The sequence below is a fragment of the Monodelphis domestica genome, chromosome 4, assembly GCF_027887165.1.
Source record: "Monodelphis domestica isolate mMonDom1 chromosome 4, mMonDom1.pri, whole genome shotgun sequence".
Taxonomy (NCBI): Eukaryota; Metazoa; Chordata; class Mammalia; order Didelphimorphia; family Didelphidae; genus Monodelphis; species Monodelphis domestica.
The window spans coordinates 273529529-273553422 of record NC_077230.1 but is presented as its reverse complement, the minus strand read 5'-3'; the positions used below and the strand labels follow the sequence as shown (position 1 = coordinate 273553422).

General features: G+C 39.9%; 1 protein-coding gene across 5 annotated transcripts; it reads right to left on the bottom strand.

Annotated features, from left to right (window-relative positions):
- Window positions 1–1907: 1907 nt before the first annotated feature.
- Window positions 1908–23501, bottom strand: EI24 (EI24 autophagy associated transmembrane protein). 5 transcript variants are annotated; one of them, XM_007495072.3, is made up of 12 exons: window positions 21902–22100; window positions 19500–19604; window positions 18466–18611; window positions 17503–17648; window positions 11405–11465; window positions 10510–10576; window positions 9349–9473; window positions 8389–8508; window positions 8035–8146; window positions 4801–4912; window positions 4442–4516; window positions 1908–4014 (listed from the first exon to the last, which is right to left on the bottom strand). In XM_007495072.3, exons 3-12 carry the CDS (start codon window positions 18505–18507, stop codon window positions 3852–3854), a joined length of 1023 nt encoding a protein of 340 aa, XP_007495134.1. In that variant the 5' UTR covers window positions 18508–18611; window positions 19500–19604; window positions 21902–22100; the 3' UTR covers window positions 1908–3851. The 5 variants fall into 5 exon arrangements, with proteins under 5 accessions (XP_007495134.1, XP_007495135.1, XP_007495136.1 ...); XM_007495073.3 differs by lacking the exons at window positions 19500–19604; window positions 21902–22100 and adding an exon at window positions 23412–23501; XM_007495074.3 differs by lacking the exon at window positions 19500–19604 and having other exon boundaries at window positions 9349–9470; window positions 21902–22103.
- Between the last annotated feature and the right edge of the window lie 393 nt (window positions 23502–23894).

The following is a 23894-nucleotide window of genomic DNA, read 5'->3' as shown; positions in this document are numbered from 1 at the left end:
AATGTCAGGCTCATGTCTTGAGACTTTAATTTCAAGACTCTGATGTACTCCATCTTTTCAGCCTCATATTATTCTCAACTCTGGGCCAGCTGGCATACTAACTTTAGCATGTCCCCTTTCGTGGCTTTGTTCACCTTGTTCCCTACATCTCAAGTACCCTGCCTTCCCTTTCTGACCTAATAGATTCCTTTTCCTTTTAAACCTAATTCAAATGTCTCCTGTGAAACTTTCCCTGACATCCATTAATAACATCTTTTCCCCTTACAACTCAGACTGCAGAGAACCCCAGAATTTCAGAACTCAAAGGGACCTGAGTGGTCCTCTAGTCTAATATGTTACTTAAAAACCTCTGTACAGCATACTCTATACATGGACATCCAGCCTTTGCTAGATGATTTCAGAATTCAGTACATCTTGAAAACAGATCTGATGGCTAGGAAGTTTTCTTCTCCCTTGACATCAAACCTAAATTTGCCTCTTAGTAATTCTACATTTTATTCCTGGTTCCACATTCTGATAAGCCTTCTATAATTGCTCTAAGTGATAGTCCTTCAAATACCTAAGGACATCAATAGTATACTCCATCCCATCCAAGCCCCTTTTTCTTGAATGTAGCATGTTTCATTATGATGGGAAGTGAATAAAACTTTTAACTTCTTTTCTGTATGTACTTAAAATAGCAGAGAAAAAATGAATTTCTATCCAAAATTGTGTAGTTAGCTAACCTATTTCTACTTTTATAGTCTTCATTTTACTACGAATGGGAACCATGGACTCTTAAAGAAAGTTACCATTCTGCATTTAGCTGTATTTATCTGTATTGTAGTCAAATAATTATGTTATGGTGATAAAAAAAATAATCTCCAGACCCTTTCTCTGGACACTCAAGTTTATCAGTATTTTTCCTAATATGTTGTAAAGTAAAACTAAATATATTTCACGCATGGTCTGACCAATACACAGTGGGACTATCACCTCTATGTTCCCAGAGGTAATTCCAAGCTCAATATAGTTTAAAACTACATTCTTTTCTAGGTACCACACATCAGCTTGCAATCAGTTAAAAATCTCCAGATCTGGGGGCTGCTAGGTAGCTCAGTGGATTGAGAATCAGGCCCATAGATGGGAGGTCCTGGGTTCAAATCTGCCCTCAGACACTTTCCAGCTGTGTGACCCTGGGCAAGTCACTTAACCCCAATTGCCTAGCCCTTACCACTCTTCTGTCTTGGAACCAATATAGTGTTGATTCCAAAACGGAAGGTATGGGTTTTAAAAAAAAAAAAATCTCCAGATCTTTGAATAGTTTGCTAGGTGGTTATACCCAACCTTGCCTACACCACCCCCCCCAATCCCAAATAAATTATCTTTTTTAAAATCCCAAATATAAGACTTTACATTCATCCCTATCCCTATCAAGTTTCATATTACTTGATATGTCCCAATGTTCTATTCTGCCAAAATCAAGGTATTTTCCCCGATTTGCAGATAGGAAAACTAAGGTTATAAAGCAAGGAATTTGTCCATGTTAGACAGCTAATGCTGAAGCTAGGATTTAGTTTGGTCTTTTTGACTTCAACTACAGCACACTGCACTATACCACACTGATCACATATTATCTTTGTGTAACATACTATACTATAAGCTCCATATGGAAAAGAACTATCTTTTATAACTTTTTTTATAACTATCTTTTATAAACTTTTTCCTATTTTCCAAGGCCTAGCATAAATGAGCACTGGTGAGTTAGGTAGGAAAAAATGAGGGACAACAGTTCTATTCCCATAATGCAGCTAAAACTATGAAACAGATGGATCAGCAGAAGGCATTGCAGTTCAAGAATAAGGTAGGCTTTAAGGCAGAAATTCTGAATAACTGGTACTAGTTGAGAACAACACACTTTGAAGAACTGCTTCCAAAGGGGTTCATTTTATTGTGAAAAAAAAAATTCCAAAAAGTTTATATTATGACTTTTCAAATTACCAAAATGCTTGACTACTTAAACTAGTCCCCCAAACCACCCCATAGCAGCAAGGAAAGTCCTAGAAGTGGTTCTTTGTAATGCTGCCTTAAAATATTTTGTCAAACCACAACTGATCTTATTGGAGCATACCAGAGGTATTTAAATAGCCCAAGATGTCTTTTTACTATATTCTTTACAAATAATTCTTGTGCACAAATTCTCATTGTGTATAATTTCCAATTTAGTACTTCCCTGTGGGACAAACTCGCAATCACCCACCCACAATTGTGGACAACTCTAGCATTTTATTTAGCATTTTTTGTGAAAACAGCAGAGGTTCATCTGCTAACCAACAGTGGTGATGTTAACAGACCTACTTCCTCAAAGGCTTTCTTTAATGCTTGAGCAAGCTGCTTATCTTTTTCCCTTGCCTTATGAGAATTTTTAATGCATGAGGAACACTGTCTGGAATCTAAATTGATCTTTCTCCCTTTATGAAACACAAACAGCAGAAATGTACATACATAGACACTTTACACACACAAAAGTGAATTCACCAATTCCAAACTCACCAGTTTTTGAGAACCAACCACTAAATGAGTTGACATAAGCCAATCCCCCTCTATAAACTACATGAAAGAGATGAGACCTGAGTTTCAGATCAACACTTTTCAGAACCATCTCCCTACCAATTAAGCTTAGTGCAATAAACTTACCATTTACTCTAAATTCCCTTTTTCTGAACCCAAATGAGACCTTGTGTTCCTTAAATACCATTATAAACTTCATGATTTTCACCAATCAGTATGCTTGTTTCCACGAGAAATTAGAAGTTCCCACTTGTTTAATTTCTTTCTTCTTTTATACTGTACAATTTTTGACAAGTGCTGGACCCCCAACCTTACTGTAAAAATGACAAAAAAAGACCCATCCAGCCACAGGTTTAATGTTTTTCATTAAGTTTTCTATTATAGTTCCTGATCATGTGCAGCACCCAATGTCCCCTTGAAGTGCCGGATATAACTGGCAGTGGCCCTGAAAAAGTGAATTTCAGACCTCTGATTCTGAGTGATAGGCTGTACCTGGTGCTTAGCAAAAGCTTGATTTTTCAGGGCATCCTGTGCTAATGGTGGCACTTGTCCAGAGCTGGTACATCCCCTCAATTTAGGGAACCTTAAAAGTACCAGTGATGAGAACTCTCCTATGTGATCCCCTGCAAATAAAGGGATGGAGATACATTAGTTCTCCAAACCAACACACATAGTGGTGAAGTCTGTTCCCTACCTAGTCCCACCTCTTCAGGTTCTTTTTTGGTCTTTTTGTCTTTTTCTTTTTTTTTCCTTTTTTTTCTTTTTTGCAGTGAAGCAGGAGGGATGAAAACCTAACCTGAGTTACAAGAACTAAAGACAATGAAGGTCGCAGAGGGAAGCAACCAGGACTAGCTTGGAGATTCCCCCTCCCTCCATACCCAATGTGCAGGTTTCACAAAAAACAAACAAACCAAAAACCACACACACACACACAAAAACAAACAAACTGGATTTGCAAAATCCATTCATCCAAGGGTGGCAGAGTGGAGGGGAGGGATGGCACAGGGAGAAAAAGCAAAGTGTTCAAATCAGCACAGGCACAGGGCTGGCAAAGGCTAGAAAACAGCTGCAGAAAAATCTGCGGTCACTGAGACGCACAACAGCATTAAAAATCCACACCTGGCATCAAAAAGATTCTGGCCTACACTCACAAGACAGTAAAACTCCAGATCCCACAAAGGATGATGGGAATGTGCTGAGGGCCCTTGGCAGGGTGGGTCCTGCTTTCCCTAGGTGAGGGGAAATTGAGGAAGCTACCACCAGTGCCTCCCTCCAAAGCCATCCCTCCCCTTGGAGGCAGCTCAGTGGGCTGCAGCAGCCTTCAGTTTGGCAGGAGATGGGTGAGGTGAGGGGAGCTTTTCAGCAGAGGCTGAGCTGCTCAGGGCAGATTGCAGGTAGACCGTCTTGTGAAAGAGTCTGTTGCTTAGGAAGACCACCAAAGAGAAGAGGCGTAACTGGAAAAGACTGAAAAGCAAGAAAACCATTTTAGACCTTTTGTATCTGGACACTAGATCTTGCTCTTCTTACGTGCTTTTCCCATGTGAGTCTGAAAATCTCACACACATTCATGTCTATTGTTAGGGATGTACAATATGGCATCCCCAGGGGCAAAAGTTGTACTATGAAGGCTTTCTCACCAGTTAACTAACAGACCCCAAAGTTCTGACCCTCTAACATTGTATTCTGATTTGGAAAACCATTGGATAAGAAGGATCTCTCCTTGGGAGGGTATCATTTGACCTCCTGACAAAGGAAAAATCAAAAGAAAGGCCAAAGACCAAACCCAATTGGGTATGGTAGCCAATTTTTACTCCAGATCCTTTAACTTTCTCTGGACACTCAAGTTAATGCCTCAGGTATGATCCTCTGACCCTAGTGACCAAGTACTTACTAAGCCTTCCCAGGGGTCTTCGCTTCATTGGCGCTGATGATAAACAAAGGGAAGAGGATAGAGAAGAGGCAGCCGCTGCAGAAAAATGGAAGAAAGTGAGATGGCTACACAGAAAACACAGTATCTAAGTGAGGCAGATGTGAGAAGCCAAAAAGACCCCAAAGGGCATCATTCTCACATCTCCCAACTCCTTTGAGAATCTAATGAATGAATATATTATGGGACAGGTAAGCCAAACGATTTCTAAGAGAAGGATAACTCTCAAATGATTCTATTGAACACGTTCAGGGACAAACCCCAGCTTCTTCCCTTACCTTACCCTTCCCATACCCTACCCCAAATTATTTCATTTATATTACCTGATGATGTAAGAAGACTGCATTGCTGTGAGGAAGGCCAATGGTAGACCAAATCCAAAGTAATAAGGCCAATTCCTTTCAATGTTGGATAATCGCTGATGCATTTCAATTCCTGTTGAAATATAAATTGAAAATACAATATTGAAAAGGAGACAAATAATCTTAAAGACTATATCTGAGACATTTCTGTCATCTCCAAGCATACAGAAGATTTAAGAAATTCAGGCAACTTCAGCATAGAAATTACTCCATTACAGATAGTAAGTAAAATCTCATGACAAATATGATCACACAAGCAGTAATCAATTTTTCATTTGTTGTATGGTCTATTAGTTTAAAGAAGCAACTAGTATCAGCAAGGCCACAGCAATTTAAGGTTTTCATTATGTCATTTGGCAAAACAAATCTCTAATGAAAAACCACTATTCAAGAGAATACACCTACACAGATTAAATGGAGTTGAGAAGGTTCTAAAAAAATATAATCTCTAGATAAAATCATCTGGACATAACTTTTGATTCATACGTTTTGATTCTCCCAGACTAGAATTTAAATATTTATCTATTCTCCTTAATATGCTTCATCTCCTCAGATTCCTTGTGGTTATTCCCTAAATTGCTGTTGATTATTGTTTTTTATTTACTCTCTTGACAATTTCACTTAATCTTAGGGCCTAGACTATCACATTTATATAAACTGCTTTCCCTTTGAAGCTTCAGAGCTATAGTTCTAACTGCCTACAGGGCATTTCTAACTAAATGCCTATACTACTGGAATATCAAATACATCATTTCCAAAAGTTAATTTAGTATCCTTTCCTTTTTCTTCCTTCCAAAAAGCAGTTAGGTTTAGAACTCAGGAAGGAGAAGAAGACTAGATATAGATAATGTGAATTCATGGGAGTTGATGGGATCACCAAGTGAGTTAGATTATAGAAAAAGAAGCCCCAAGGCAAAGCCTGGATGGGGTAGGGATTGAGGGAAAGGACACATTTACATAGAAATATGTGACAAGGATGAAGACCAAAAAGGCAGGATAAATAATATAAATATCAGACATGTCAAGTCAAGAGTATTTAATAAATGCTCATTTTGTGCCAGGTACTGTGAGCTAAGCTCTAGGAATTCAAAGATAAAATAGTCCCTGACCTCAAGGAACTTCAGATCAAGTAACAGAGAAATAGAAGAACCAACAGGGACACAAAAACACAAGAAGAGAGTATCCAGGAGAAGATGGAAGTTAACAATGACAAAGACTCCAAGGAAGATGAGAAGAATGTGGTCTGAAAAAAAAGGTAATTAAGAAATTATTAGAGGGGGCTGCTTGGTGACTCAGCAGATTGAGAACCAGGCCTATAGACAGGAGGTCCTGGGTTCAAAAATCTGACTTTAGACATTTCCTAATTGTATGACCCTTATTACCAATACACAGTGTTGATTCTAAGACAGAAGGCAAGAGTTTAAAAAAAAAAAAAGCACTGGAGTTGAACTAGGGTAACCTTGAGGTGGATGAGCTGACATGCTAACGGGAAGGCCAACAAAAATGAAGCAGGCAGGGCAATGATGTTAAACAAGTTTCTTAAGTGGCACTACAAGAAGCTCCTTGTAGCTTCAAACACTACTGGATTCCCACAGAAAGATATAGGGTGCTGTGAGTCTAAGGCAAACCATTAACCAGACTAGCTTCTGGAAAATGTGTACCACACATACATGATTGGCAAATTAGGGATAGAGGGCTTTTTTGGGAAGACTGTTCTTCTCAGAATTGATCCTGGTCAATCACAAATATAAAATGCTCAAGTGGACTTCAAGGAACAATGTCTAGCAGTAAACAGTTTTTATGATCACTTATGTGGAGATAATTAAATTCCCATTTGAGATATATTGGCTGCTAGTATACTGAACACAAAAATAACTTTACGAACAAAACTTCACTATGCCAGATTTTACAATGATAATAAATGAAATTTTAAAAAAATAATCAAAATAAAAAGATCAATGGTCATGTTAGAGAGCACAGTTTCAATTAAATAATGAGGTCAAGTCAGATTGCAGAGGGTTTAAGAAAGGCAAAAAGTAGAAGCACTTGGTGTAGATGGTCTCAAGTTTAGTTGAGAAAGGGAGGTGATTTGGACAGCTAGCATAGATAAAAGAACATATATAGGACTATTTGTAGGAAGCAGAGAAAGAGTTCATAGATTAGGAGAGGCAGAATATTGAAGGGGGGGTATAAAGAGGTAGGTGATAATGGGGATAATCTGTTGGAAAAATGGGAGAGCATATGATCCAGAATAAATGTAGAGGTTGGCCTTCACAAGAAGGGCAACTTGTTCATCTAACTTGTGTGATATAAAAGATAGTGGGAGATAATCCAGAGGAGTGTGTTATTAAGGGGGAAAGACTCAATTTTTTTATTGGTAAAATATGAAGCAAAGTACTGAGATAAGAGGGCAAGCATTGTGGGAAGCTGAAGTGGGAAAAGGTTTAGGAAAGCAACTATGGCAAATGATATAAAGAGCTGATAGGATTCCCTTACTGCTGGGTGAGGACCCAGATGAGGTTAATAGTAGTCAACATTTATATAAAACCTACTACATACCAAGAACCGTGATAAGCACTTTACAAATATTACTTTTGATCCTCATAATAACTGTGGATGGTAGTTACTCCATTTTACAGATGAGGAAACTGAGGCAAAGAGGTTAAGTGACTTGCCCAGAGTCACACTGCTAATAAGTGTCTGTATCTGGATTTGAATTCAGATCTTTTTGACTCTAGGCCCAGCATTCTATCCATTTCACCACTAGCTATCTCAACTGGATCTAGTCAGCACAACTTCTTGACTATACTACTATAATAAACTAATTAATGTCTATTTTTTTCCCTTATTAAATTTTAAATTCAATAAAGGTACTGACCATGCTTTACCTAAATTTTGCATATCTCCTAGCACTATTCTCCATTCAGAATGTAAAGTTTTGTTGACACTCTTCATTCAAGACCCATGGAACCCAATTATATTATATCAACTACCAAATTAAAGGCAGTTATAGGTTCAGTTCTAATCATTTGAGAAGGCTCTTAAATCCTCTATCATCCAAGTTCTAAGAAGGAAGGAGTTTACCTTTCTGGCATTTTTTAGAAATTCTACCTCACTGAGTGAAAAGGAAAGACTGGTTAACTTCTTAATAAGAACCTACCTAAGGTATGATCTCCTCAAGTAGCAAGCACTCACCTTTGTTGAACCAACGGTACTCGAAACAATACAATGAGTAGAGAAGAGACATGTGCAGGAGACTGACCAACTGGCCAATGAGATGGATTGGAAATAGACTGACAAACATACCCTGCAGAGGAAGCACAACCAACTTGAGTTTTTTTCAACATTGGCAAGAATGTCATCTTCCTCCATTCCCCCAATTAATTCCATCTGTGAAGAGAGAACCTCTTCCACTTTATTACTGAATCAGGCTTCAAGAGGAATATAATATACCCCATCCTACTTATTCAACTTGACAGCACTGACCAAAGACCCTCTTCCACTCTGCCACCCCTCGATCCATTTGTGTTATTGGAAAGCTAGTCTCACCTGGATCAGGAAAAGGGCCTGGAGTAAGAGATTAAATAGCATGTCGGCAATGATTTTGCTAACACTTGGGAAAGGTTGAGGCTTCCTCCCAGATACCTCGAATGCCAGGTCAGCAATATCCTGCAATACAGTAGGCAGTTCACCAGAAGAGGAAAAATCTAGGCCATAAATCCTAATCCAGAAGATCTTAACCTGGGGTATGTGAATTTCAGTTTATTTCAATATAATCAGTTTCCTTTGTAATCTCATGTATTTATTTTATTTATTTAAACACATTATTCTGAGAAAGGACCCACAGGCTTCACTAACTTGCCAAATGTGTAATTAGAATCTGTTACTCTAAAAAACTACAATTCCCAGCACTCCACTCTCTTCCTGTTACATGCTGACATAGACAGGATATAATTCTGAGGAGTTCCATCTCGCAGGCTCTTGTCTTCCTGTCCAGCTTTGGTGGAATGGGCTTTTTGAGTAGGTAGAAAAACTTAGTCATGTGGTTCTATTTTGTTAGATAATAAACTTTATAAAATATAATACTTGAAGTATTGGACATTAATTTAAATCCTACACAAAGTGATCTTTTGATGTCCCCCCCAAAAAAGTTATAAATAACCCTGGCTCAAGGCCACTAACTCTACCAGAATTACTATCCCAGGAAGAAATCCTGGAAAATCTCTCTCCTGTTTCAGAAAGGTATTCAGCAATGGGTTACTGTACTAACCTCTAAAATACCCAATGATTCCATTTAAAAGGTACATTAAGAATTTCCCCTGCCTCTAAACATAGCACCCAGAAGAAACACTGTCTAGGACTCTAGGTGTTTCTTGACGGTGCTACCATTAAGAGGTAAGTTTAAGGAAATGACAGTGGGCAAGTCCCTCCCCCCCCTTTCCAGGCTACTTAGAAGGCTACCAAGTTACTGTTTTAGAGCCAAGGAACTTATTTCTAATCTTGACTTACCTGGAACCATATAGCATTCACAACTTTACTGAGTACAAACAGGGGAAGCACCCACAGAGCACTAAAGATAGAGGTGAGGATAAACTCAAGCCAGGACCAGACATCTCCATGCAGAGAGGGATCTCCTAGGAGAAAAAGGATAAAGTTACTATAAGCTGTAGAAACAGACCCTAGACAACCCACTAGGCTCTCCTACTTTTCATGACCTGCCCTGTTTCTTTTCTCCCATACCTCTCCTTCTATTCATGACTCAAGAACAATGAGGGTGAAAGGTTTCAGTTATAAGGAATCATGAAGATATTAAAGATGTATTCAAAAGTTGACTCTAATGAGCAAAGTGCTCATGGACCAGACTTATGGATATATTTCTAATATTTCACATGATTGACTTCTGAATCCTTAAACTGGTTGGATCTTAAATTTTGTGGAACTTAAAAATCAAACCTCTGTTATCTACAGTCTGAAAGCTAGCTGACAAGTTCTAAAGGTCCTTTGTAATGTCAAAGACTTACACTTGCATTTGGATAAGCTGGTGCCAGTGTGCCAGAAAGGAGGTTTCACATGAGCCTCTTACCTGGTTACCTGGCAGTGCTATTGTGTTACCGTCTGTTCCATTTAGTTGTCACTACTATATTAAAACTTCTGACATGACAACTGTTTGACTGACATCCCACAACCCCCATTGCTACAATCCTCAATAAAATCGGTTCAACTCACTCACTCGCTCGCTCTGACCATCTGAGAAGCTGACAGGCTGATGTGACACTGACAATCTCCGTGCCTCTTTGTGTGTTTCTTCTACCAATGTCCTTTCTCCCTTAATCTTTAATCCTTCCACCCATATTCTCCCAGCTCCTAGCTTCCCATCTAGGTGCTTAAGAGACACACAGAAAGATTGTGAAGTGGCTGGTCTGCTGCAGAGGTTCAATTGATCCTAGCTGCTACACAATCTTACTACAACTTTCATTTAATCAAAAGCAGAAAGGTTTAGGAGCTCCCCAAGCAAATTAGTGCTTACTTGGAAAGAGGATGTAGCCTCTTTGGATGTTAATAGAAGACTTCCAAAATTCATGACCTCCCTCCTCACCTCAGTCCCAACAAATGAGGAAAGAAAAAGCATATAATCAGACAAGGACTACAGATAGCAATTTGTGTACTTACCAATAATCTGAGCTGTTACTGACTGAAGCACAGGGATAAATACTCGGTAAAACAAGAGGAGACTCAGCTAAAGAAGAAAGTCAATAAAGTATGAAAAAGCTTTTCATTAAAAATACTGTCCTCACCCTCAAAAAGAAAAACTATTGAGAACTTCCAACTATACAAACCCTCCTTCTCTATCTTATCAAGAGTAGCTTCTACAATTAGCCATCTATATTTTGGGTTTTTCTCAGCTCATTTCCACTGCCCAGAGCTACAAATGAATAATGCTAATAAAAAGGAAAGGTCCAATACCAGTCCACTTATACATTTCACTATAAGCTAGTAAGAAGTAAATTCAGACACAGAAACCTAATGGTTTGGCTAATGTTCTGGCTAAATGGCATTTTCTACAAATAAAAGTGCATGCTGTGAACTAAACCCTGAAACCAAGATCTGGCAAGACCAAAAGAATGTCTCTGCAGTTCCTCAAAAGACAAAAATATCTACATGAGCAGATTCATCAACTATATACATGGATTACTAGTCCACTACAAAAGGAGCCCAAAGGAGAAATTCAAACACTGTCTACCCTTAAGAAGTTCAAGTTAAATGAACAGTTCTGTGTTCATCAATTTTCAGTTGACTATGAGATACTTATTCCACTAAGTGTGGTTTTGAAGGTCAGAAGCACTGAGACCTTTTTCCCCTAACAATCTAACAAATCCTTTTCAACACAATTCATAGTCCTTATGAAAAAAACCAACACTCAAAATCCTAAAGATATTTCTACTCCCTAAAAGATACTATACTTACACAGTAAGATTACTAGATGGTCAAAGAAGCCAGAAGGAAGACACTTGGAATACCTGGTTTTTGTTTTGATCAAGGGAAAAGGTGACAAAAGCTTACTCACCCAGAATACTCCTCCATTCCAAGCACAGCACTGGAAAATTCTGCTTACTATCCTTGGCTCACTGAAAAAGATTCCACACACAGTCTGTGAAGCAAGTAGGCTACTCATTTTCACTAAGTAAATCTCTGTTTTCCCTTTATATTTCTTTTAAATATTGAATTTTTAAAAGATTTTTTAAAAATTAAATAGCTCAAATCGAGGAAACTGGCAAAGATGACAAAAAGATGAGAATAGTTAATATTTGAGAGTGGTAGATAGGGTATACTAGTACATTCTTAGTGGAGCTGTAAATTGGCACAACCACTTGAAAAGCAATTTGAACTTTATACAAATTGTGACCCAAAGATTCATACTTTTTAACCCAGAGGTTCCACCACAAAGCATATATATCCCAACAAGAAAACCATTGAAATCGCCATATAAACCAAAAAATTTATAGCAGCAGTTTTTCAATAATTAAGTACTTGATTGGAAAATGATTAGTGTTTTTGAATGTAACAGAATATATATTATGCTTTACAAAATGATGAATATGAAGACTATACAGAGAACCATGGGATAACGTACATGAAATGAAGATGAAGTAAGTAGAGTCAAGAAAATATACACGATTACAACAATGCAAAGAACCATGACAAGATAATCGAAAGTGAATGCTGCAGAATTACAAATAAACATAGCTCCAAAGAAAAGATATGAGAAGACACCTCTCTTCCTACTCCTCTGCAAAAGTTGGAGGTCCACAGGTATGTAACATTGTATATATTATCAGATTTTTTTTCAATGAAGTTATTGTTTTCACAGATCCTCCCTCCACCATCTTCTTTTTTTCATTTAAAAAACAACATTGCTATCTAGAATGACATGGGGTGGGAATAGAGGAAAGGAATGTAGGGATATTTTATGTAATAAAACAGCATTTTGAATAAAAGTTTATTGAGAGCAGGGCAGGGAGGTAGTTACAAGTCCTGGAGTCAAAGTTTCATCTTCCCAGAGTTCAATTCTGTCCTCAGATTCTTATGGCCTATATTATTCTGGGCAAATCACTTAGCCTTGTTTGCCTTCTTTCCTCATCTGTAAAATAAGCTAGAAAAGTAAATGGCAAGCCATTCCAGTACCTTTGCCAAGAAAACCCTAAATGGAGTCAGAGACAACTGAAAAGAGACTCAACAACAACAAAGAGTGCAAAGAAAACTTTTAAGTTTTAAAAGATCTGCCACTTTAATGATTCAGTAGTCACTATCCTAGAATCTCTTGGTCTTAGACTTTTAGAATTTCTGATTCCCCTAGTTCTCAATCCCAGTTAACTTCTACTACCCAGTTTCTTTCTTTATGCTCCTAGACTGCTTGAGTGGAAAGGCAGGGAGCAGGCATTTATTAAGCAATTACTGTGCCAAGCATTGTTATTAAGCACTTAACAAGTATCTCTTCTGATCCTCTTAACAACCTTGTGAGGTAGATGCTTATTATTATGTCCATTTTTATAGTTGAGGAAACTGAGGCAGACAGATTTAAGTGACTTGCCCAAGATCACTTGTAACAGGGTTATACACCTCATAAATGTCTGAAGCTGGATTTGAGTTCAGTTCTTCCTGATCCCTCGACCTATCCCCTGAGCTACCTGGCTATAGTGATGCTAGAATCAAGGTGGTTTTCTCCATTCCCTCTCTAGCCATCTCCTCCACAGCATCTTTACAAACTGTCCTGCTGCAGATACCAACCAGAGCCCATGCCCTGGAAGAACTTCTACCAGGCCTTGCCCAAACTACTCTTGCTATACCTACACCTTGCAAAGTGGGAATTGTATCTCCTAGAACACTATTTCAGGAAAGCCCCACTTTCAGTTCAGGCCCTCTTCTCTGGCCACTTTCACCAGACTCCTCATCCCACAGTGAACCTATATGCCCTTTCCTTTTGTAAACCTCAAAATTTCTTAGACTTATAAATGTTGGAAATTTCACCATTGGGAAATTTCATACTTGAAAAATTTCCTATTGATAGTGGGTCTTGACTATTGGAATGTGAACCCCATTGGCATGGGAGGTTCCTTCTCCTCCCTTCTTAAGATTACTTTAGGACAGAAACCTTTTGCTGAACAATGGAAAGGGCTTTGACCTATGCTTAAGCATAGAACAGGAATTTCTTTGAGTCATGATTGATTTTAGAATTGATACAATGGAGATACTTGGAATCAATCTCCACCCTATTCAGTCCTAACAGGATTGAGTAAGGGCTGCAGCCTAGATCAAAATTTAATTATTCCAATCTCTACCCTACTCAGGTTAACAGGATTTAGAAAGGGCTGTAGCAAAGGATCAAAGATTTAATTATTTGAAAATATGACCTCCAACAGACATGTGCAAAGCCAGAGACCTCTGGGCGGTCCTGGGTTAAGCTAGAGCCTCCATTGGCACAGGGAAAATGATGGACAGGTGATTGGTAGATGTGAGGACTGAGGGGAGGGAACTTGGGGGTTTCCTTAAGGATAGGGGGGTCTGAAGACTCGAGGTGGCTGAGGAGTTGTCGGGGTGGTTGCGGTGTGCTCTGAGAAGCTTGCTCTGAAGGAAGATGAAGGTGGAGGCCGCTGAGACTGTTTCTCCATTTTGGTCACGTGAGTAATAGGGACTGATCTCTTTTCTTTGCCCCAGCTATCTAAGGGCTTGGGCCTTTTGGCCCAGCCGAAACAGAAGGGGTATTTAAGCCCTATTTCCTTCTCTCCCCTTTCTCTCTCCCTCTATCTCTCTATCTCTAATTCCTTTCTTCCTCCTGATTGTAATTAAAACTCCATAAAAGGTTGACGGCTGACTTGAGTTTTCATTAAGGAATTACATAGCTGAATTCCTTGGCGACCTTAAATTAATATATATCAGTCTTTTAAAAGTGATTTCCTTGTCACACTTTCTCCAATCAATTCTAAAACCTTGAACAATGATCAAAATCAGCTCTGCTTGGATGGGGAGCATCAATCAACTGCCCAATTTACCATTGCAGTATCTTTTTTTTTTTAATTAGGCAATGGGGGTTAAGTGACTTGCCCAGGGTCACACAGCTGGGAAGTGACTGAAGCCAGATTTGAACCTAGGACCTCCCCTCTCTAGGGGTGGCTCTCAATTCACTTAGCTACCCAGCTGCCCCCCTCAGTAACTTTCAATACCAAAGTACCCATCCTAGGTCATCATTATCTATGTTGCCACCCTCAAGGGAATTTAAGTTCCTTATAGGGATCTTAACTACCCAGCAGCCCTATGGGAGTATGGGGGGGGGGGGGGGGGGAGGTTGGAGTCAGGAGTGGGGAGGCAGCTCACAAGCAGCAGAGCTGGAGGGGAGGAGAGTTCTTGGGCAACTCTCATCCCCTCCCCATCTCTATACTCACTGAGGACATTCCTCACTTCACCTGCCCCTCTGCCCAGCAGCCCAATTGGGAGCACTTGCTTCCTCCCTCTCCCTCCCCTGTGTGCAGTAAGGGGGAGGACCTGGCACTCAGTCTCTAAAAGATTCACCATCACTGATATATAACATGACTTTTATATATGAAATTAGAATTCTAGATCTAGAGCTAGATATCAGAAGCCATCTAGTCCAATACCTACATTGTACAGATAAGAAACCAAAATTCAGGTTAATCCACCCAGGGACATATAATTAAAAAGGGTTAGAGGTGATATTTGAATCTAGGTCTCCCCCTCACCAAAACAAAACCCCTTACTTTTTGTCTTAGAAACAACTCTAAGGGGGCAGCTGGGTAGCTCAGTGAATTGAGAGCCAGGCCTAGAGATAGGAGGTCCTAGGTTCAAATCTGGACTTCCCAGCTGTGTGACCCTAGGCAAGTCACTTGACCCCCATTGCCTAGCCCTTACCACTCTTTTGCCTTGGAGCCAATACACAGTATTGACTCCAAGACAGAAGGTAAGGGTTTTAAAAAAAAAAAGAAAGAAACAACTCTAAGACAGAAGGAGTCCAAGTCTTCTTGATTCCAAGGCTAGTACTCATGACCATTAGGTCATGCTGCCTTCATAAGACCAAGTCCCTTAAATGTCATCCTGTACACTAACAAACTTATCTGTATCATCATTTATTCTCTTATAGAATTAATTCTTTCCCTCCTGGCTCAAAGGAACAACTATTCCAACTCTTTGATAAGGCCTGTCAGTCTTTTCTTAGTATCTCACCCCCTAATTCCAGCAATTATCCTTTTATGAGCAATGACTTTCTCCCTCCCTCACTAGCTACTTCCCATCTAAATACTTGTTCATGAAATGGGTGCTCACTGATTGGGGAAAAGGCCATAAGAATTGTGGTAAATAAATAGAAGAGTATTGTGCAATAATAAATTACCCAAGAGAAATTCAGAGAAACATAAGAAGATTAGCAAACTGCTGCAAAGCAAAGTAAGCAGAATAAGTCTACTCTACAGTAACTAACTACAATCACATAAATGAAAACACTAAAAGAAGTAATGACCAGTTTTGGTCCCAAAGAATAGATCATGAAGTATCCTTCCTTTTGCTAGAGGGAATTTATAGGGAGCAAAGCATTGGCAACCACTATCTACTACCTACTATCAGACCAATCACTGCATCAGTTTTTTCTTGCCCAAACTTTTTTTGTTGTTGTTTCAAGAGTTTCAGCACAAGCAATTAGCAGGGTAGATACTTCCAGAAATCACTATGATGCAAAAAATGAAAGTTGTCAATAAAAGTTTAAAAATAAATAGAATCTTGCTCAGGACCTAACCCAATTCTAAAATGAGGATATTCTGACCTTTCTATTCTATCTGTTCTCTTTCTTCCTCCCTTCACTGGGAACCTCTGGAAAAATAAGCCACATATGGCCTCCACTTCCTCAGCACCTACATCATCATTAACATGGTATTCTTCCCCTCTACTAAAATCGTTCAAAGATGCCCAATGATCCACTAATTATCAAATCCAGAACATTTTTCAATCTGACCTCTCTTAAGTATCTGACAGTATTGACCTCTTTGGATTTGCTCCTTGGTTTCACAGACATTTTAAATCTGATTCTCTCCCATTTCTGCCCTCTCCTCACAACTTGAACTATCCCTTATATGCTCCTAAATTTATAGTTCTATCCTCAAATTCTCTCCTCCAAGTTCAAAGTTCCCATTTTTTCATTACTTCTTTCCAACCTCATTCACCTGAATGTCACTTCCATATTCAATCAGTTCCCTATGACTGGTATGTCTTTCCCTATACATATTAAATTCCTATTACTCTTTAAAGCTCAACTTCAAAGCCATTTCCTCCCAAAAAGTCTTCTTGAATTTGTCAGTCATTAATAACCTTTCCCCCTTGACTGATATATTATACTTTACTGTAAGTAAAATAAGGTCCAGTGAGAAAAGTGCTAAACTCCAAGTGTGGAGATTTGAATTCAAATCTCTGTTGATGTTTATTAGCTATGTGACCATGGTTGAGTTGCTTAAACTCTCTAAACCTCAGCTACAGTGTTTTTATTTTATTATTTACACTCACATACTTATGACAGGAATCCATTTTATCTACCAAACATACCTACCAAAGTGTCTAGAATGATGCCCTACAAGTAATAGGTGATTTGTTAAATTTGGGGTGTTTCTCTCCAGGGTGGTGATTTTCTGAAGAGTCTAAAAAACTTGGTCTATACCCATAATGATTTTTCAGACAATCAGTAGAATGGTAAAACTAAGACAAAGGCTTCTCAAATATGATGTTTCATCCATTAACTCATTTGGCCTTATCCAGTAAAAATATTTGCTAATCCATTTCCTGAGTTTCCTAATCTTTTATGTACATAGAGCAGTAATTCCCAATCTTTCTAAGACTACTTATCTCAAAGAATGTTGCAAAAGTTAAAAACACTCAAGTCAAAGTTAAATTTAATTCATTTTTATCCTAAAAATTAAATGGCACACTGTATTTTGTTAGGGGAAAAAGGTTTTTCAAAAACCCACAATGGGAGAATGTTGCAACTCCAAAAAGATGGAGAATCTCTGATGGGATTCTTAGTCATCCTCAATTATTTAATCATATCCCTAACTAGATGCTACCAAGTGAATTCCAAAAACTAATCTCACAATAAAGATCTATTCTCCTCACCTCTCCTGCTTCCGCTCCTCACTTTGGGCTCTTCTCTGTGCTAGAACACTGCTTGCCCTTCTTCGACGCTGCTCTTCCCTCTTCTGTTGGATCCGGGCATCCAATTTGGAGATGGTGCAGATGCCCCAGATGGAGTCCTTGATTCCCTATAAACAAAAATGTTGCAGTATTTATTTTAATTGCAGGGAAAATGCAGGTACAAGGAAGAGGGCAAGTAAATGCATAGGTCAACTAATGAAAAGAAAACTGGAAGCAATTCTACTCACTTTGCTGTAGGGTCAGTTCGTTAAGAGAAAAATAAATTTAAAAGCCAATATAGAAGGAAATCTATATGGATGAAGTCCAATTCATAGCCAGATATTTGCCTGTTAGCTTTCAATATTTTCTTTCCTTTTGGCACTGTCAATGGAACCATCTCCACAGGGGTAGAATTTGGGGGTTGGAAATTTGAGGAGAATTCGAATGGGAAATGGTAAACAATAGTTGACCAGTTTTCCTCCTTAACTCCTTGCTCTTGACTTGATGGGGATCCATTTGCCAACCTTACCCAAAGAGTTCTTTATACAAAGGAGGTAAAAGGATAAGTAGGGAGGTAAAAGTTCAGTGAATTGCAGCAGGCTCTAAAAGTTTGTTCCTCTCATTTAGGCCAATGAATGGACTAAGTAATTACACAGAGGGAGTATGACAGAGTCAAAAGAACAAACTGGGAATCAGGAGTTCTAGTCACATTCTAATTAGCTATGTGACTAAGAAAGGCACTTCAGTTTTCCAGACCCCAACTTCTCATGTGTAAGAACAAGGAGTTAGAATGGTTGAATTCTAAAGTAATCTTGTAGCTCTAATACTGATTCTTTAAAAAAAAAGTCAACCAACATGTACAAAGGCTTGGAGACTTTCCATTCAACTCCTTCAAAAAGACCATGAAATATGAGTTCTTATCTGAAAAATGATAGCTTTACTTACCCTAACAAGATCATGGAGAAACGTTTTGACACTGTCAGCCATCTCTACTTCTGCATCACATCTACCACCCAAACTATCAACTACAGGGAGAAGGGAAGAGAAGGATCCCAAAATCTCTCATCATGAAGAGCCTGGAAACACAGAGCCTAATGGGGAGAAAGAAAAAAAAAACATTACATTGTAAAATACATAGCTAAACAAACACCTAGCTGGGAGGTAGAGTGGTATCAACATCAATCCTACAAAAAAATAGATTTTTATATGCTCTAGCCCACGAGTCAACTTTCAAGCTATCTCTATAAGATCACCTATTTTCTCAACGAATCTAACCTACAGACCCCAAAAACACACCAATCCTTATCACCTTACTACCTTGAATTTATAAAGTACTTTCCTTCTAAAGACCTAAAGTCACTTCCATATCTATTTTCTTATGTTTTTATATGTCAGGCAGGAAAAAGGCATCACTTAACTCTATTTTATATACAGATAAAATCAAAACCCAGTTTTAAGTCACACAGTAAGTGGCAGGGCCACTCCCCTGCCTGCCATCCCAAGCAAGGATCTTACTACAGCAGCCTGGCCATGATTCCAATGGAGCCTTGCTATATGTAAAGGCATATAAAGCAGGTGCTCATTTAATACTTGGGAAATAGAGCAAATTGACAAGATTTTTTTTAATCACCATAAAATGACGATTTAACCAAAGTGTGAAAAATTTTACTAGACAGTAATTTTAAAAGTCCAGATAAAGCTGAATTTAGATTCATACCAGAATACACTCATCTACGTCAATGGTGACTAACAGCTTTCTTGCCTAAGAGGGCTATGTTTGTCTCCAGGTTCTATGGAGGTAAGATGACGTATGCTGTACATCTAGCTGCTAAGAGCTAAAAATGTTAATAGAATATGTATCTCTCTTTTCTCCCCTTATTATTCACTAGCTCTCCCTCCAACCAGTTTAATTTTCACTTAGAAAAAAATTCTAGTAGATGAAACACTAAATGGGGAAGGGGGAAAGAGAGGTTACTCACTTTCCCTCTCTGGGCCTTGGGTTACCCATCTATGACTTGGGAGAAGCAGCTGCTTCTCTCTTTCCTCTCATACATCCATGGAGGATTAGCCAGATAGTAGTATTACTGATGAAGAACAAATCAGAGAAATTAAAATCATTACCATTGCCCGGAGAACTTGGGGGGAGCACAGTTATATAACAATAATACATGGGGGAGTACAATATACTGTTCAAAAGGGAAAGATCCATTTCAATCTTCTGAATAACCTCATTACATATAAGGTCATTACCTCAGGATTTGAGCTCATGTGTAATCTGAGCTCTGTTCTTATGAAACTAATTACCATATTCCTGCCACAAATTCTTCCCTCCAACAAACCACACAGCAGTAGACACACATGAAGCTGGTCATACAAATGGAGTCATCTGCCATTCAGGTACCTTCTAAATTTGAATTTTCACTTTGACATTTGTTTAGTGTATCCAAATTTAATCAATAAACATGCTAGGAAGATGTAATTTTTCTGCAAAGGATTAACAAAGCTCTGATGTGAAGAATATAAATGTATATTAATATGAACTTAAAAGGGCACCTACCAAAGAGTCAGACTACATAGCTAAAAATGCCCTTTACATTCAACTCCCAAATTCCTTGCCAATCAAAAATTCTTAATATAATATAAAACATGTGACTTCCTTGTGTGGCTAATAAGGAAACACCTCAGTGTTTCACAGCTCAAGAATAGGAGTCAATCTGTACTTGGTAAACTTTAACCATCTCACCAAATTGCAACTGAGTTTGACCCAACTGGATGTATGCCACTCAGAACTAGAAAAGCAGGGAACAAAGCCTGAGTTAGGAAAATTTGCACAACCAAGCAAATGCCTGCTCCTCATGTAAATATGCAAAAATGTGTTTATGTGTGTATATATAGATATACATATATATGTACACATATACATATATACAAACACAAATATACATTTTCTTATAAAATTCATTCTGTTTATGATAGATTTTCCAATGAGTGTTCTAATTAGAGTAGCACAGTCATACTATTAGAATTTTATACCTTCTTCTTTCCTGGTTTGCCCATTTTCAGGATCCATCCCTCCAATACCAATACCCACCCTCACTCCCACAGAGTAGCATTAGGATTGGGACAGCTTTCACTAAGATAAAGCTTTGAGAGTGCTAGATTTGGGAGTCAAGAAACATGGACTTGAACCCTGCCTTTTAACCACAAGGGAGATGTTCATATATTTAACCTCTCAAAGCTTCAGTTGTCTTACACCTAAAATGGGAATGTTCACACCCCCATCAACATAGTTATGAAGCATAAGTGCTTGGCAAACTTTAAAGTGCTATATAAATGTGAGTTATTCACTACAGTCACAAGGCAGCTTTTTCTGGTATGTATTTTCTTAACCTGCTCAATTCCCTGGTGGTCATCATCAAGTAGAAGGGGGAGGATTTTGACAGGTCTCTAAAATACACAATGGGGACTGGCTGGGTAGTTTCATAAGCTTAAAGATGGATGCCATTTCCTTTTAATTTTACAACGTCTTAAAGACCAAAGCTTTCCTCCCACACAAAAATTAATGTAGTTGAGAATGCCCCTCACCCAACTCAAAGTACAGACTGGTATAAAGGTTAAGGCATCCGGAAAAGCAATTTATTCACCCAGGTTTAAATCTAACTTCTTTAAAGTCATGTTATCTTAAAGCAGAAAGGGGCCTAGCGATCAAGGCACTTCCTTTTACATTAAGAGAAAAGGAAAGACCTGAGAAGTTAAATGACTGGTTCAAGGTCACTCAACTAGTTAGTGACAGTCATGGCCAAGGCCCTACTTTTGATTCAATTGCTCTTTCCACTAAGCCTCCAAGAATCACACATAAAGCATCCCCCATTTGGGGGGACCTCCAAAGCCTTGAGTATAAAACAAACCTTAACTTAGAGCCCTGATATGGGGGCTGCTATGTCGGTTGCCAGTGGGCCGGGCATCCACAGATGCTCCATGGGGTCGGTCCTTCCTAGGGGGTTCCCTGGCTACTGAATCTAAGAGCTCCCCTCCCCCCCAACTTCCCTGCCCCGAGGCCTCCCCATCTTCCTGGGGCAGTCCAGAGGCCGGCTGGCGGTGCCCTCTAAATGCACTTCAGCAAATAAACAGTAGCCGGCTTGTGCCCCCCATCCCATTACACATGCACACAAGCGCCCACACAAACACCATACACGCGCGCGTGCTCACGCGGCCAGCAGCAGTCCAGGGCGTGCAAGCCGGGCCCCTCACTGAGACTGAGACAGAGACAGAGCCTGAGCCCAAGCCCGAGCCCGAGCCTGCCCCGCCGCTGCCGTCCGCCGTCCCAATCAACCCTAGCGCAAGCCTGGCTCATTCCCCTAGTCTGCCCGCCGCCGCTGACCTGCCCGCGGCCCCGCTCGGCTCCCCTGGCCCCGGCTGCCGCCGCCGTCGCCGCCCGCCGCCTTCCAGCCGGCGCCGCTCCCCAGGCCGGGGCCCGCACCTCCCGCACTGGGCATGCCCGGGCTGCACGGGGCAGGCTGGGAAGCGAGCGGGACCAGCGCTGCGCTGAGCAGCTGCAGGAGGAGGAGGAGGAGAAGGAAGGGGAGGAGGAAGGGGAGGAAGAAAGCCGGCAGTGGGGAAAGCGAGGAGGTAGAGGCCTAGCCCCAGCCTGGGAAATGTAGTTCAGAGGCTTCCGCCCCGCCCCCGACTGTGGCGGCTCCGCCCCCGTACGTGTCTACCCCCACCCCTCAGCATATTCCCCGTCGACGCCCGGCCTAGTCACTCTCTTCCCTAACTTTCCTCATTTTCCTTCTGCTGACTCAGTAAACATTATTGGGGAACCACTGTTTGCTAGGCACTTGCTAAGGCACTGGGTGAGTCTCTACTTATCTGCCTAAACCTCAGTTTCCTCAAATGGCAATAAACTAGAAGCCCTCCAAGGCCCTTACCAGATCCAAATGAAACAGTCTTACTGCCCTCTCCCCTGCCGTTTTTGTTTGCTGGTTTGGTTTTTTTTCTCAGTAGGCTAATTTCAAGACCCCCTTTCTTAGGTCTTGATCAATGATACATGTAAAACCCAGTGGAATTGCGGGTCAAACTATGGGAGGGGAGCGGGTGGAGGGTAAGGAAAGAACATGAATCTTGTAACCATGGGAAAATATTCTAAATTAATTAACTAAATAAAATTTTCCAAAACTTGAAAAAAAAAAACTCTTCTTCTTCTAGACTAGAATGTGATAAGGTGATAAGGACAAAACAGGTGGGAAGGCTGGTATTTGTGACCCTCAGTGGCCAGACTGTGTCTACAACTTCCATGGGGGGGGCGGGGGGGGGGGGTCAGGGGATAGCCTAAAGAAATTCCGGGTGGATAAATGGAAGAACTGAAATCTGTGACCGGTCAAAAAGGATCTAGGCGGGAGAAAATGTAATGCAGGAAATGATCAAGTACAGAAATAACAGGGGTGACCAAAGTCCATTGCAGGGCCTGGCAGGAATTAATTGGGCAGCACAGCATATCAGGGAACCTGTGACCATGGATAAAGGGAGGAAATCATCTCTTTATTTTCACTAATCTCTAACTGAAATTTTGCATTTCCTTCAAATATTTAAAAATATTCCAAAAAGGTAAAGGATTGGCAAATGGGCCAGTCACACAAAACAGGTAAAGGTGTCCATGGAGCATGAGAGATTCCACCACCCTGCTAGACATTAACATTACCAAGCCCTTCCCCAACAGGCCAACAACCTTAGGGGCCCTGGTCACTCTTAGGATAGTCTGTGGAGTTGTTTTCTGGATGCCAACACTTCCTACCTACTCGGTGACTTGCACTTTCCCTTCCCTTTCCCTCCTCCCTTCCCTTTTTTATTGTTCCTGATTAATTTAACAATGAAAAAGAAACATACACACTTACATTCTCAACCTCCTGGTTCTGGCTCTTTACTCTTTCATCATGCTTGTGCCTCTCTTCATTCACTTGGTGAGATGTTAAAATTTCAGAATGAAAATAAATTCTGGAAGAAAACCAGTAGTTTAAATCTGATTGTCCCCAGGAGGTGGAGCCAGGATGAGTAGGATTAAGCAGTAGAGTGAGCCCCCGCCCATAAAAAAAAAATCTCTTTTCCAAATAGAAACACAAAATGCATCAGATTGAATTCTGTTGGGAAAATCCAAGGAAAATAAATCACAATGAGTCATTTTTCCAGCCCAGATTTTAGCACTACAGCACACAGGGAAAGACTACACTGAGGCAAATGGAGGTCCCAGGCCCATATGGGGCACTTTCAGACTTATACTGGTATATCACAGTGGTATACCACTACTGGCAGTGTTGTCTACTATCCAGTTCCAGGTCACAAATTCTGGATGGATTAAGGAAGGTAGGAAATTTGGGGAA